Genomic DNA, 13,843 nt, shown 5'->3' with positions numbered 1-13,843 from the left:
CTTCTGCCTTTGCCCACCACAAGCAAAGCACCCCTGGCAGATGGCCACCCAGCCTCAATGTTAGTAATAATAACAATAAAAATAATATCAAGGGTTGGAAGAGATCCCTTGGGCCACTTAGTCCGCCGTCTTCTGCCTTTGCCCACCACAAGCAAAGCACCCCTGGCAGATGGCCACCCAGCCTCAATGTTAGTAATAATAACAATAAAAATAATATCAAGGGTTGGAAGAGATCCCTTGGGCCACTTAGTCCGCCCTCTTCTCCCTTTGTCCACCACAAGCAAAGCACCCCTGGCAGATGGCCACCCAGCCTCAATGTTAGTAATAATAACAATAAAAATAATATCAAGGGTTGGAAGAGATCCCTTGGGCCACTTAGTCCGCCCTCTTCTGCCTTTGTCCACCACAAGCAAAGCACCCCTGGCAGATGGCCACCCAGCCTAAATGTTAGTAATAATAACAATAAAAATAATATCAAGGGTTAGAAGAGATCCCTTGGGCCACTTAGTCCGCCCTCTTCTGCCTTTGCCCACCACAAGCAAAGCACCCCTGGCAGATGGCCACCCAGCCTCAATGTTAGTAATAATAACAATAAAAATAATATCAAGGGTTGGAAGAGATCCCTTGGGCCACTTAGTCCGCCGTCTTCTGCCTTTGCCCACCACAAGCAAAGCACCCCTGGCAGATGGCCACCCAGCCTCAATGTTAGTAATAATAACAATAAAAATAATATCAAGGGTTGGAAGAGATCCCTTGGGCCACTTAGTCCGCCCTCTTCTCCCTTTGTCCACCACAAGCAAAGCACCCCTGGCAGATGGCCACCCAGCCTCAATGTTAGTAATAATAACAATAAAAATAGTATCAAGGGTTGGAAGAGATCCCTTGGGCCACTTAGTCCGCTCTCTTCTGCCTTTGCCCACCACAAGCAAAGCACCCCTGGCAGATGGCCACCCAGCCTCAATGTTAGTAATAATAACAATAAAAATAATATCAAGGGTTGGAAAAGACCCCTTGGGCCATTTAGTCCAGCCCTCTTCTGCCTTTGTGCACCACAAATTAAATAATAATTAAAATACCTTTGTTAACACAGGCAAAACTCCAACTCCAACCCCAGGCAGGCACAGGGCAAGGAAGGAGGCGGGAAAGCCTTGTGCAGAGAGAGGGAGGAGCCAGGAATGGCTGCAAACCCTTTTGCAGGGAGAGGTCAGAAAGGACTGCAAAGGCTTGTGCAGGGAAAGGACGGAGCAGCGGCATGCACCTTCCTCGGAGGAGGAGGAGGAGGAGGAGGAGGAAGCCACTGCCGTGGCGGCCGGATAGATGTCTTCCAGGGGCCGCATGTGGCCCCCGGGCCGTAGTTTGAGGACCCCTGATCTAAACCATCCCAGGAAGGAGGTCTCTGGCCCCTTCTACACTGCCATATAATCCAGATTATCAAAGCAGATAATCTATATAATCACTCAGATGTTTAGAATAGCTGGATTTTCATGGTATGAATTGCCAAGTCTGTCTACCCTCTTCCCTCTGATAAGCCCCTCTTGGGATTTGGCAACTGCCAGGTAGTGGAAAGCTTTTGAGTAATATGCAAAGGCTAGAGATAAGCTTTCCACCCCCTGTCCAAAAAGGAACTGACAAACTTCATATAATGCATATGTATGTAAGTCACTAGCAGTATTCCAGCCAATGCATGCATGCCGGGTGTAGAGCAGTGATTCCCAACCTCTGGTCGGCAAGAAGTAAAATATGGCCCTCACTGTTATTACTACAAAGAACAACAGCCTAACCAAAAAAAATTCTTGCTGTATTCGTTTTTAGTCCTGTTTCTGCGCATATTTGGTATGCTGATTCAGAAAATTGCATTGGATAGACCATATCAGCTCTAGATTACTAAATATGGTTTTCTGTGGGCAAGCAGATGGTGACTACTGGATGGCATATGTTCTGTATCAGAAACTAGAGATGATGTGGTCTATCCAAGGCAATTTTTCTGAATCAGCACCCCAAATAAACAAACTGAATCTAAAACTGACCAAAAACTGATTTGTAACCCTTTTGGTACTAATGTTGGAGAGTGGTCCCTGGTCAAAAAAAGGTTGGGAACCATTGGTGTAGAGAGACATAACCCAGCAGAGATGCACTAAGAAAGCTAACTTTTATTTGAGTTTGTTGTTTCAGTAGATTTGCCTGTCTTGATTTGCTCTTGCGTTATTTTTTTTTAAAAAAACCACTGCATATTAACTGACTGTTACGCATACTACCATCTCCCCTGATCCATTATTTCTTTATTTATTTGATAATTGCACCAGCTTTACCTCAACAATAGAACCCAAGAGGGCTTATAACAATACTGTCTAAGGCCCCTTCTACACTGCCATGTAATACAGATGATCAAAGCAGATAATCCACACTATCTGCTTGGAACTGGATTATATGAGGTTACACTGCCGTATAATCCAGTTCAAAACAGATAATCTGGATTTTATGCGACAGTGTGGAAGGGGCCTTAGAAAACATATAGACATAAATAAATCTTAGTTTTTCAATCTTTTTGTAATTTGCAGGGCCAGAAAGGATTTCCTGGAGATATAGGACAGGAGGTAATGTACTTCCAACAAGGTTAAAATAAGACAAGCTGCATTACTACTCCAATGTTTTCACTGTGTTTCAATGATCTGGTAACTATATCCACAAAAGAGTGGAAATAGTGTTTGACGGCCGATGAATGGTTTGTTTGTGGTGCAGAAGTAGCTGTTTGGCAGCCTGTTAATTGAAAAAGTACATCAAGAACCTGTCTGGGGAATAAACCCAGTCTGGAAATTCTGTCCAGTCCTGTATACAATTGTTGCTATGTGTCAGTGTTTCCCAGTATAAACTGAAGGCCTATGATAGTATCAATTCATTATGCCCTCCTCTATCTGGGGTTGCACTCATTTATTTCTGTCTTTAATAAGGAGCCAATTGAGAACACGTCTAATGAATTATCTATACTTAAAATCTATCTCTCATTAAGATGTTTTCTCCAGGGCCCACAGCCCCACTTCTTTCTCTTTTTGTCTCTCTTTTCTATGCAAGGAAGGAAATAGTTATTTGATTAACCTTTATTTTATTTAACCCACCCAATGACAGATACCCAAAATATATGGATAAACTAAGAACCATTTTATTACCTATTTAATCCAGATCTATAACAGCGCTGCTAAGTACAGTATGAGCTCAAGCAAGTGTTCCCTTGTCTTTATACCAACACATTAAAGTCAAGCATCCAGCCCCAGAGGCAAGCTAATCTAGCTTGTCCCTGATCTATCTGATTCTAGGAAATCTGAACATGTTGACCCTCTCTCCAAGCTCTAAATCAGTGATTCCCAAAGTGGGCGCTACCGCCCCCTGGTGGGCGCTGCAGCGATCTAGGGGGGCGGTGATGGCACCTATTAGGAGACGTGGCGGAGCCAAGAAAGGAGCGGAGCCTCTTCCCAAGTGCCAAAGACAGGGCTGAGCACCTTAGGCGCCTATTAGGACACAGGGGGTGGAGCTAGAGGAGTGGGCATGGCTTCTTCCCAAGAGCCTGAGACAGGGCTGAGAATCTATACTTCTCCTGAGAGGCCTTTTAGGACTAAAGGGAGGGGCTAGGGAAGGGGGTGGGGCCTCCTTCCAAGAGCCCGAGACAGGGCTGAGCCTCTATATTTCTCCTGAGACGCCTTTTAGGACTAAAGGGTGGGGCTAGGGGCGGGGCCTCTTCCCAAGAGCGTGAGACAGGGCTTGTTGCACCCCAAGGCAGCGTGAACACTGGAAACTAGACAGAGACCAATAATCATATAATATCTTTATTAAAGCAAATATAAATTCAGGAATGCATAAGCAGAATGGATGAGTGAGAAATAGTCCTTTGTGAAAAGGTATGAATAAGTCCAAAAAGATGAAGGAAAATGTCCAATATTATTGTCCAAAGTCCAAAACCGAAACACGCTCAAACTGTTGGGAAGTTTGAGTGGGGAACAACAAGGAAGCAAGGCTGAATAACAAGGTCCCCAGTCACTAGGAGATTGTGGATATCAAAGCAGGAACAAGATGAAGCGAAGATCAAACTTGATTCAGGAACAAGGCAAGGAAGTGAATTTACTCTGGTTTAAATCGGGAGTCGCGGCTTGGCTTGGCTGCCAGAAACAAGAGGCTTGGCTTGGTAAAATCAGGGAACTGGAGTCGGTGAAATGTTCTCAGGAAAACGCTACGTTGACACCACAAAGTGTTTGCAGTGCAAGGCACTTTTATGGAACGAAGATCAGATCCCAACGAAGGGAGACCAAACTCCCCAAAGGTTCCCAAGGGAATCTTCTTATCCACAATCCCCTCGAGATGTCAAACATCTCCAGTATCTCTCCCAATTAAGGAAGCATCTGAACTATCAACAGCCGGCAGCTGTAACTGAAAGGAGCTCAGAGAACTGGTCAAAAGGTCAGAATAAGCTTCAACCTGGTCAAAGTTCATTTCTGGATCAGGTTCAGAAGCCAAAGGTAGCTGGGGTATGACAGGGCTGAGCCTCTGTTTACCTCCCCTGAGGTGCTTGTTAGAACACGGAGGTGGGGTATAGAGGTTCAACCCCATCAGGCACTTGGGAAGAGGCCCCGCCCCCTCCTCTAGCCACGCCTCCTGTGTCCTGGCAGGCACTGCAGGACAGGGATAGAAACTCAGCCCTGCCTCAGAGCTCATAATTCTGCCCATCCCAGTCCTGGCCTCCCATTTGTGGCCCTGCTCACCTCCCCCTCCCAGCCCTGCATCTTGGACTAGGGGAGAGGCTCAGCCCCGCCGTCTTGAGCAGGAGCCGCGCCCACCCCTCTAAGCCACACACCCCTTTCAAGGGGGCGCAGAGTAATATTTTTTTGTGGAAAGGGGGCGGTAGGCCAAATAAGTTTGGGAACCACTGCTCTAAAGGAAAAATCCGATCAAATCCAGTCCCAAAGATTTGCCCTTTCCTATTCTAAGAACCATGACCCAATGAGAAAGACTGGAGAATTTCCCATCTCAAAAAAGTACCCGTGGGTGCTCCTATTGATCAAGATTTCATTTCTCTTCACTAACCCACTAAAAATTTCCTTTTCAAAATGCTTGGGATGAGAAATGTTTAAGGATTCATATTTGGGGCAGCTTATGGAATACCTGTATTTGTATACTCACACACATAATGAGATATCTTGAAGATGGGACCCATGAACATCAAATTCATTATGTTTTCTACACATTTTATACACATCTATACAATTTAAAAAATAATGTCATGCGTGAAACAAAATTTGTGCACACAGAACCATCAGAAATGAAAAGTGTCTCCTTATGCACTGTTGAGAAAATGTTGTCTCTATCTCAAGTGGATAATTTTGGATCTTATAGTAATTCAGATTTCTAGATAAGGGATTTATTTATTTACCCTATTTATACCCTACCTTTCTATACCCTGAAGGGGACTCAAGGCAGCTTATATATGCCAATTATTCAATGCCTTAAACATATACAACACATAAGCTTAAAATAAATTGAATTAAAATTAATATATATTAAACATTTAAAAACATTACATTCAATATCAGAAATCGTAGTCTAAGGCTGTTCTGTAGTCATTGCACATATTCTAAAACTATTATTGCCCTGTGCTATTCTCTGAAAGCCTGATCCCAATCAGGTCCGTTCGTACTAATAATTACAATTAAGTGTTAATATAAATAAATAACTTCTAAAATATTGGTATTAAATTGCATAAGCCAACATAGAGCTAAATCTCCATAAGTTGACAGGCAACTTGAAAATACATGCACACGCACTTAGATTCACCATAGTATCAATATAAGAAAGGCAAAGTGCAAGCAATCCCCAAATTATGAACAAGATAAATGCTGTAGGTTTGTTTTCCAGTTGAATTTATATATAATTGTATGATAACTCTTTCAGGAGACAGTTTCCCTTCCAAGAGGTAGATTTCTCTCACTTGCTGTTGTCTCAATCACATTCCTAAATCTGAGTCATTTGTAAGTCGGATGTTTGTAACTCGGGAACTGCCTGTACTTTCAAAGTACTAAATTCTTGACTAAGGAACATTGGAAGACAGTTGAAATGGCATGTAGCTTTGATTTATTACTCTCTCATGCCTTCCCCTCTCCTACTTCATGCTTCAATGCAGAGCTTTCATAGCATAGTTTATCACTTCATCCTTCTGGGAGGGCAAATGATCCGAATCAGATAATGCAAAGTAAGGGGCCAAAATGTCAACCAATACATGAGCTCAATCTCATACTTTAAAAAAATCATACTTAAAAATTGCAATGGACTTTCCTTATAAAACTACAGTCAAGTTTATATACTGTGGGAAAAAGCATCCAAAAATATTAATTAAACTAACATTCGAGACACTTTGTGCTAGGGGAGATACTTGCCAAATATGTATATTTTAGATTAACTTTCATTGAATTACATATAAAATCACCAATGCAAACAAAAATGTATACAAACTGTAAATATTCCAAAATCGTTTTTAAAAACTCGATATTTTTATGCTCAAAAACAATCTAAGAATTCTGCATTCACTTGGGTCTTGGTCCATTTGTTTGCATCAGTTGCCCCCAAATTCTGTTTTGTTGACATCCTTTTGCAAAGCTGTTTTATCCTTCACATGGATTACTGCAGTCTCTTTTCACATGTGTTGTCGAAGGCTTTCATGGCCGGGATCACAGGGTTGTTGTATGTCTTTCGGGCTGTGTGGCCATGTTCCAGAAGCATTCTCTCCTGACGTTTCGCCCACATCTATGGCAGGCATCCTCAGAGGCCTCTGAGGATGCCTGCCATAGATGTGGGCGAAACGTCAGGAGAGAATGCTTCTGGAACATGGCCACACAGCCCGAAAGACATACAACAACCCTCTTTTCACATGGAATTTGATGCCTTTCAGCTCTAACTTCCTGTATTCTCTGATCCTATTTAATGATGCTTGCATGGCCTTTTGTTAATTTAGGTCACCATGTTATAAATGCCAGAGACTGCAATAGCTATCAGATTACCTAAAATTCATCTAGTCTTGTCTTTCTCTCCTGGTGGATTAATGGCAGAATTTTTCTGGAAGCGTGACAAAGAGTACTTTAAGTACTGAGTCCCCTCTCGGGTGAGAAGGGCGGGATATAAATGTTGTAATAAAATAAATAATGAATAAATAAATACTGCAGCTAGGACATTCCTATGGGCCTTTTCACTGAAGTGGACTGCAGAGAACATATGACATGCATTTTGGAATAGCTGTATTGACCACATATTTTCTTTTGAAAATTGGTACAAAGTAATGGAGAGCCTGTGTGGCATAGTAGTTTAAACAATAGATTATGACCATCATGATCCAAAATCTCCACCCGTCATGGACATTCACTTGGTGACCTTGAATAAACCTCACTCTCTTAAACGCAAAGGCAAATCCCTTCTGAACAAATCTTCTCAAGAAAACTCTCTGATAGAATATCCATAAGCCAGAAATGACTTGAAAGCATGCCATCATCAAAACAAAGTAATGGTTTCTAAGGTCCTGGATCCAGGCAGGTGACTTGAAGAATCTTTTTTCCCCATGTAAAACTCCCTTCTCAATCAATTCTGCTTTAATACTCAGGTTTCCTTGCCATTTGAAATAGAGCAGGGGATTTCCCTAGACATGGGTTTTTCAATAATGGCACCACAATGATGGATGTGTCTTTACTTCTTCCCCCTAGATTTTAAAACGATCAATACTGTTTTATTTCAGATGGGATTTGTGGTTTATAGAACTGTTGTAGTGGCTGTACCCTGAACAATTTCACTAGTCTATTTGTATTTATTCACTCTATATTTGATACTGTTAGCCACTTTTTTGTTGCTAGCCATTAGAGTTCTGCGTGGATCTGTTTTCTTTTGGTACCTTTGGGAGCACATAACAGGAAAGGCCCTCCCGGTACGAAAACCCGCCTGACATGAAAGTAAGCGAGAGCCGATCTTGGCTCCTCCTCTGCTTTTCAGGAGCACCATGTGCTCTTTGCACCGGGTTTCTCTGGGAGCCTCTCTGATGCTTTTAATCCAGGTCTTAATGAAGGATATAAAAACAAACAATCCCTGAAAGAGTGGTATCTTAACTCTGATGCTTTTAAGCCAGTTCTTAATGAAGAATATAAGGGCAAAGGATCCCAGAAAGAGTGGTATCTTAACTGTAATGCTTTTAATCTAGGTCTTAATGAAGGATATAAGGACAAAGGATCGCAGAAAGAGTGGTATCTTAACTGTAATGCTTTTAATCCAGGTCTTAATGAAGGATATAAGGACAAAGCATCGCAGAAAGAGTGGTATCTTAACTCTGATGCTTTAAATCCAGTTCTTAATGAAGGATATAAGAACAAACAATCCCAGAAAGAGTTATAAAACTTGGTTGGCTAAAAGTGGTAGATGTGTCCTCCAAGTGTGGTGATTTTCATCCCTCTAGCCCAGTGGTTCTCAACCTGGTGCCCTCAGATGTTTTTGGCCTACAACTCCCAGAAATCTCAGCCAGTTTATCATTTGTTAGGGTTTCTGGGAGTTGAAGGTCAAAAACATCAAGGGACCCCAGGTTGAAAACCACTGCTCTAGTCCTAAAACAGAGGGGAAGAGGAGACTGGGACGTCTGTCCATTGCTGCCAGTGGGCCTTTTTTTTCCATTTGTGGAACAAAAATGCCCATTTGGGAGCATGCCCATTTTCAGGAGGCTCACAAAAAAAGGGACGGGGCTTCCGGATTTAAGCAAGCAGAAACAGATAGCAATTCTCCTGAAATGTACAAGCCTGCTATATGTATTTGAATTTGATTCATAAGTAGAAAATCCAAATAATCATTTTTTCTTGTTTTTAACATTGGTAGTTTTTAAAATATATTTTACTTAGGGTGATGTTGGTGACACTGGAATTCCAGGAGAACATGGACCAAAAGGGATTCGTGGGCAAAAGGCAAGTGGAAACTTTATGTTTTATCTTAACTCAGTTTTTTAGAGCAACCCAAGCTGTTTACAATCTTTCCTTGGTGCCTTCCCAGCTATGAGGAGGAGGGAAGGTGTGTGTGTGTGTGTGGGGGGGGGGGGGTTCTACACTGATTTTTACACAATAGGTAGAAACACGTAATTGTGCCAAATGCAAAGTGAAAAAAATAGCGGTTTGTTTAAAATTCTTTTAGCTCTTCATCCAATAGCTATGAGAATGGAGGATTGTGGGACCTTTGACATCAAAACATAAATTTTGTAAACTTTAGGGGTTTATGAGAGGATGCTTGGCTGATACTTATTAGCCACTTTGGTCTGGTGCTTGGTTGTAAGCAACCAAAGAGATGATTGAATAAGCCAATTCTTCCCCAAGTTATTTTATTTGTCTTTTAAAGCTTAATTTAATAATAGATTTAATGGGTTTGTACAATTTATTTGTAGAAATTGTTTCATATAGTTTCAACCAAAATTGCTCCTTTCTACTCAGTGTTCAAAATATTAGCATGGGTTATTTATTTATTTTTGTTTATTGCTCACTTAAAATAATATAAACTGTCATTCAACCAGAAGAACTTCATGTTTGTACACCTAACATGTTTAAAAAAATGAATCAAGTATATTAAAAATATTTTGATTACCTATTAAGAGGTACAAAATAGAAACCTAAATAAAAAGTTAAAATCAAGAAATCAAAAATGGTACTTTAAATCATATGACGACTTTCCTTTTTAAATTCATAGTATCAGCACTCCTTAACCATGAATTCTCAATCCATGGCTTGAATATATATATATATATATATATATATATATATATATATATATATATATAATCAAAAAGGCAATTCTTTATTTTACCATTTTACATAAGAAACACCATTTTACAATGCCATTGTAAGTAAGGGAACTTTAGCATCCATGCAATTTGGTATCTGTGGGGAGTCTCAAGCATTACTTAGGTACTTCAGGTATTACTATGAAGCTGCAGGCTTTAGCTGGATAAAGAAGTGGAATAGATTAGAAAGCCATACTTTACTTAACTAGAAGGATATCATTTAAGATTTGGATGGCATGTGCATTTTGACAGCGTGGGGGTCTCAGGGTGCGTGCTGGGTGGGTTTCTTCAAGCTCCATCAATCATCTGCACACCAGCACCCTGATGAATTGGTGAATCGACCGCCTCACCAATTCCTCTCCAATGTTAGACTCTAAGACATGTGTAGTCTGAAGTCCAAACTTTTATTTCAATATCTACATATTTACAAAGCACAGCAAAAGCCATCGCTCTGAGCTGGCATTCTCTTTACAGCCTCTTCACTCGGCAAGCACAGCTCAACACACTCAGAGATTAAGAACATTCCTCAGTCCGAAGGAAGTTCCCGACCTCCAAAGGCCGAAATCATGCCTGATAGGTCAGAGCAATCACAACAGGCTGTCAGTCAAAACTAGCCTGCTGTTAACTGTTTCATTACTGAAACACACACTCTTGCTTAACAGCAGAAAACACTTGATTTACATTTCATACACATACAACCATAATCCAACACATTTGTGGTACGAAAAAGAAAAGACCAATAAAGATTTCAATAGACACACTATAAGAACGAGTCTCCTTGCGATCTGGAAGAGATACAAGGCAGGGATGGAGCAAAAAAACACCTCCATGGCTGCGACCTATGTAGGAAGTTTAAATCCAGTATTTAATGAGGAGAGGAGAACCTATAAGGAGTACCTAAGCAAAGAAAAAAGCAATGGAAATTAGTAAGAAGGAAAGATAATTATGAAAGATAATAAGGTAAGATTTCCCCAAAGAAAATCAGAATTGGAGAATATTTTAGAAAGGGGGAATAGGGGACTAATTTCCAGGTAGAGAAACTTGGTTGAAAGGCAGCATAGAAATTGCTTAAATCACTAGAGGGTAAGATGCAAAACATTTCTCTACAAGAACTAAAATATGGTCTGCGGCCTCGTTATTACTACTATGGATAATAATACAGTCCAACCAAAAAAAAAATTTCTTGGTGTTTTCATTTTTAGGTCTATTCCTGGGATTATTTGGGGTGCTGATTCATAAAATTGCATTGGATAGACCACATCAGCTCTAGATTACTAAATAGGGTTTTCTGTGGGCAAGCAGATGGTGACTACTGGACAGCATATGTTCTGTATCAGAAATTAGAGCTGATGTGATCTGTCCAATGCATTTTTTTTTTGAATCAGTACCCCAAACAAAACAAATCTAAATTAAATTGACCAAAAACTGATTCGTAACCCTTTTGGTATTAATGTTGGAGAGCGGTCCCTGGTCAAGTGGTCCCTGGTCAAAAAAAAAGGTTGGGAACCACTGTTTTAAACAGTGGGTCTCAACACCTTGTAATTTACAGTTGTTTCCTGTACAAATGAATAGACGTGGAATATAGAAAATGGAGGATCAGAAACACGACCAAATTCCCCCTGGCTGCGTAACATGAATTGCACAGATTCCAAGCACAAGGAATTCAAGATTAAGAGGATTTTTCAAACATTCATAAGTACTAACTCATTACTGTTATTACATCAGATCGCTTACTGTATATCATTATTGACACCATTCACCTGTCCTGTGTGCTCAAAAGGTGTGGCTAGATATTTTTTCAACCCCCCCCCGACCCCTTCTTGGTCCTGCAGGTGCTTCTGGTATGAAGGGGACACCAGGAAATCGAGGTCCTCCAGGACGCAGGGTACGTTAACCAGTCACAGATTCAGCATAAACTTTATGAGCATTTAAAGTTTGGTGAAGCACAAGCACTTTTCAGCAGATAATGTTAAAGATATTTTAAACATCTTTTTAAGCAGAGACTGGATGGGCATCTGTTGGGGGTGCTTTGAATATGATTTCCTCCTTCTTGGCAGTGGATTGGACTGGATGGCCCTGTGGTCTCGTCCAACTATGATTCTATGTATTCTATCATCAAACACTAAAAATTACACTACGTAACACATTTTTTGCTCCTGGGTTTTATGTGAAATTTCCTAATTGATTCTATCATTAAAACTTAGGAAAAGTTTATTAATCTGCAAAAACTTTGTTTTTGTGGGAGGGAAATCTTGCAGTACATTTTGCTCTAGTTTTTCAATGGATATCTTGTAGAGTCTCAACCAATTCCACATAATTTGTGGCAGCCACAAAAACCAACTTTCTGGGGCATGACAACTACTTTTACAGTAAGAATCGCACAATTCAACAGGAATAATACTTTCAAATCAGGAACAGAAAATTTTGATGCATGGTGTTATTAAGAGAGTTGGATCCAGGTCTCTGGGACAACAGAAACCAAGTTGTATCCGTCCTCTTACTGTTTCAGTGACAATGGATAGGAAAGGTAATTTGCCATCCTTCTGTAGATACCTGTAAGTACTAAGTAGACCAAATTAATAACAACCTGCCTACCAATGTTGAGCCACTGCCATCTTAACACAATTCTGGTGTCCCTATATTTCACTGTGGGTCAAGATGAAATTATAACAATCTTTTTATTATGGAATAAGAACCATCTTCCTTATAAGGAATAAGGGTTACTTGCTCCTACTTTTTCTTGTGTTTTTATTACATACTAACTTGGGTACCAGGCGATGCCCGGGTTATTTGAGAAAGACCTTGTTTGTTTTGGGAAGTTTGGTAACATTAGTTTGTTGATGTGTAATGCTATTTATTTGAAAAAAGCCAGTCTTTCCTTTTGTTTTTTTTATGAACAAATGTTTTTAGAAAATGCATCAGGATGTGGGTGAACTACAATTTGAAGAATCATAGGTCAATCCTTAGTTGACCATGTTGGATCTGTGTGCCAAGTTTGATCCAGATCTGTCACTTGCTGGGTTTAGTGTTCTCTGATTACGGGTAAACTATAACTCTCTGGTGCCAAGGTCAATCACCCCAAAGTTCATCACCATGTCAAGTTGGCAGTATTGTGTGTGTATGCCAAGTTTGGTCCAGATACGTCATTGCTGGGGTTCAGAGGGCTCATGGAACACAGGTGAACTATAATTCCTAGAGTTAAAGGTCACTCACCCCCAAAGTCCACCAGTATTCCCAGTTGGCCATGTTGGGTCTGTGTGCCAAGTTTCGTCCAGATCCATCATCAGATAGGTTCAGTGTTCTCTAAATACGGACTATAACTCCTGGATGTCAAGGTCAATCATCAATCACACCCAAACCCAGTATGCAAAGTTGGCCATGTTGGATCTGTGTGCCAAGTTAGCTTCAGGTCCATCATTGGTGGGGTTCAGAGTGCTCTTAGATTCCAGATGAACTATACATCCCAGTCCCTACAACTCTTATAAGTCATGATAAATTTTCCCCAAACCTCTCTCTCTAGTATGTTCAGTTGCTGATCAAGTCCTGTGTTTGCTGTGTGCCATAGGAAAGGGTAGGAAACGATTAAGTTAGAGGCAGTGGGCGGAGTCATGCAAATGGAGAGAGAAAGAAACTCTGGAATGTGCTCGCTGTAACCTGCAATGTCTTGGGAGGGAGTGACTTGGTGGCTCCTCAGCAGTGGGAACTATAGCCTGTTTGCGGAGGCCAGAGGACACCCCTGCCACATACACACAAACAGATTTTCACTTTCATTATGTGTATAGAAGAAAGATATTCATTTAAACTTCTTGGTATTGCAATGATAAAAGTTCCATGAATTCTCTGAGCCTGGTGTTAATAAAACACTTGCAAATACCAATAAGGGTCCCTAACTGTTACCTAGCTGCATAGTTTCAAAACAAATTTCTACTTTATATTGCCTCATAAATTATACACATTTATAGCATCTCATGCGACATAAAATAACAGAACAATTCAAATTGCTTTACTAAATAC

General features: G+C 40.7%; 1 protein-coding gene across 1 annotated transcript in view; it reads left to right on the top strand.

Annotated features, from left to right (window-relative positions):
- Positions 1-13,843, top strand: part of LOC100561835 (collagen alpha-6(VI) chain) — a gene marked incomplete at its 5' end in the record, with an annotated part of 86,561 nt that overhangs the window by 55,364 nt on the left and 17,354 nt on the right. The window contains 3 exons of the mRNA XM_062957850.1: positions 2,559-2,594; positions 8,904-9,005; positions 11,610-11,714. Coding sequence (XP_062813920.1) covers positions 2,559-2,594; positions 8,904-9,005; positions 11,610-11,714 — 243 coding nt within the window. The remainder of the gene's footprint in view (positions 1-2,558; positions 2,595-8,903; positions 9,006-11,609; positions 11,715-13,843) is intronic.

The sequence above is a fragment of the Anolis carolinensis genome, chromosome 6 (genome assembly GCF_035594765.1).
Source record: "Anolis carolinensis isolate JA03-04 chromosome 6, rAnoCar3.1.pri, whole genome shotgun sequence".
Taxonomy (NCBI): Eukaryota; Metazoa; Chordata; class Lepidosauria; order Squamata; family Dactyloidae; genus Anolis; species Anolis carolinensis.
The sequence above is the reverse complement of the archived record's forward strand: the minus strand, read 5'-3'. Positions and strand labels throughout refer to the sequence as shown.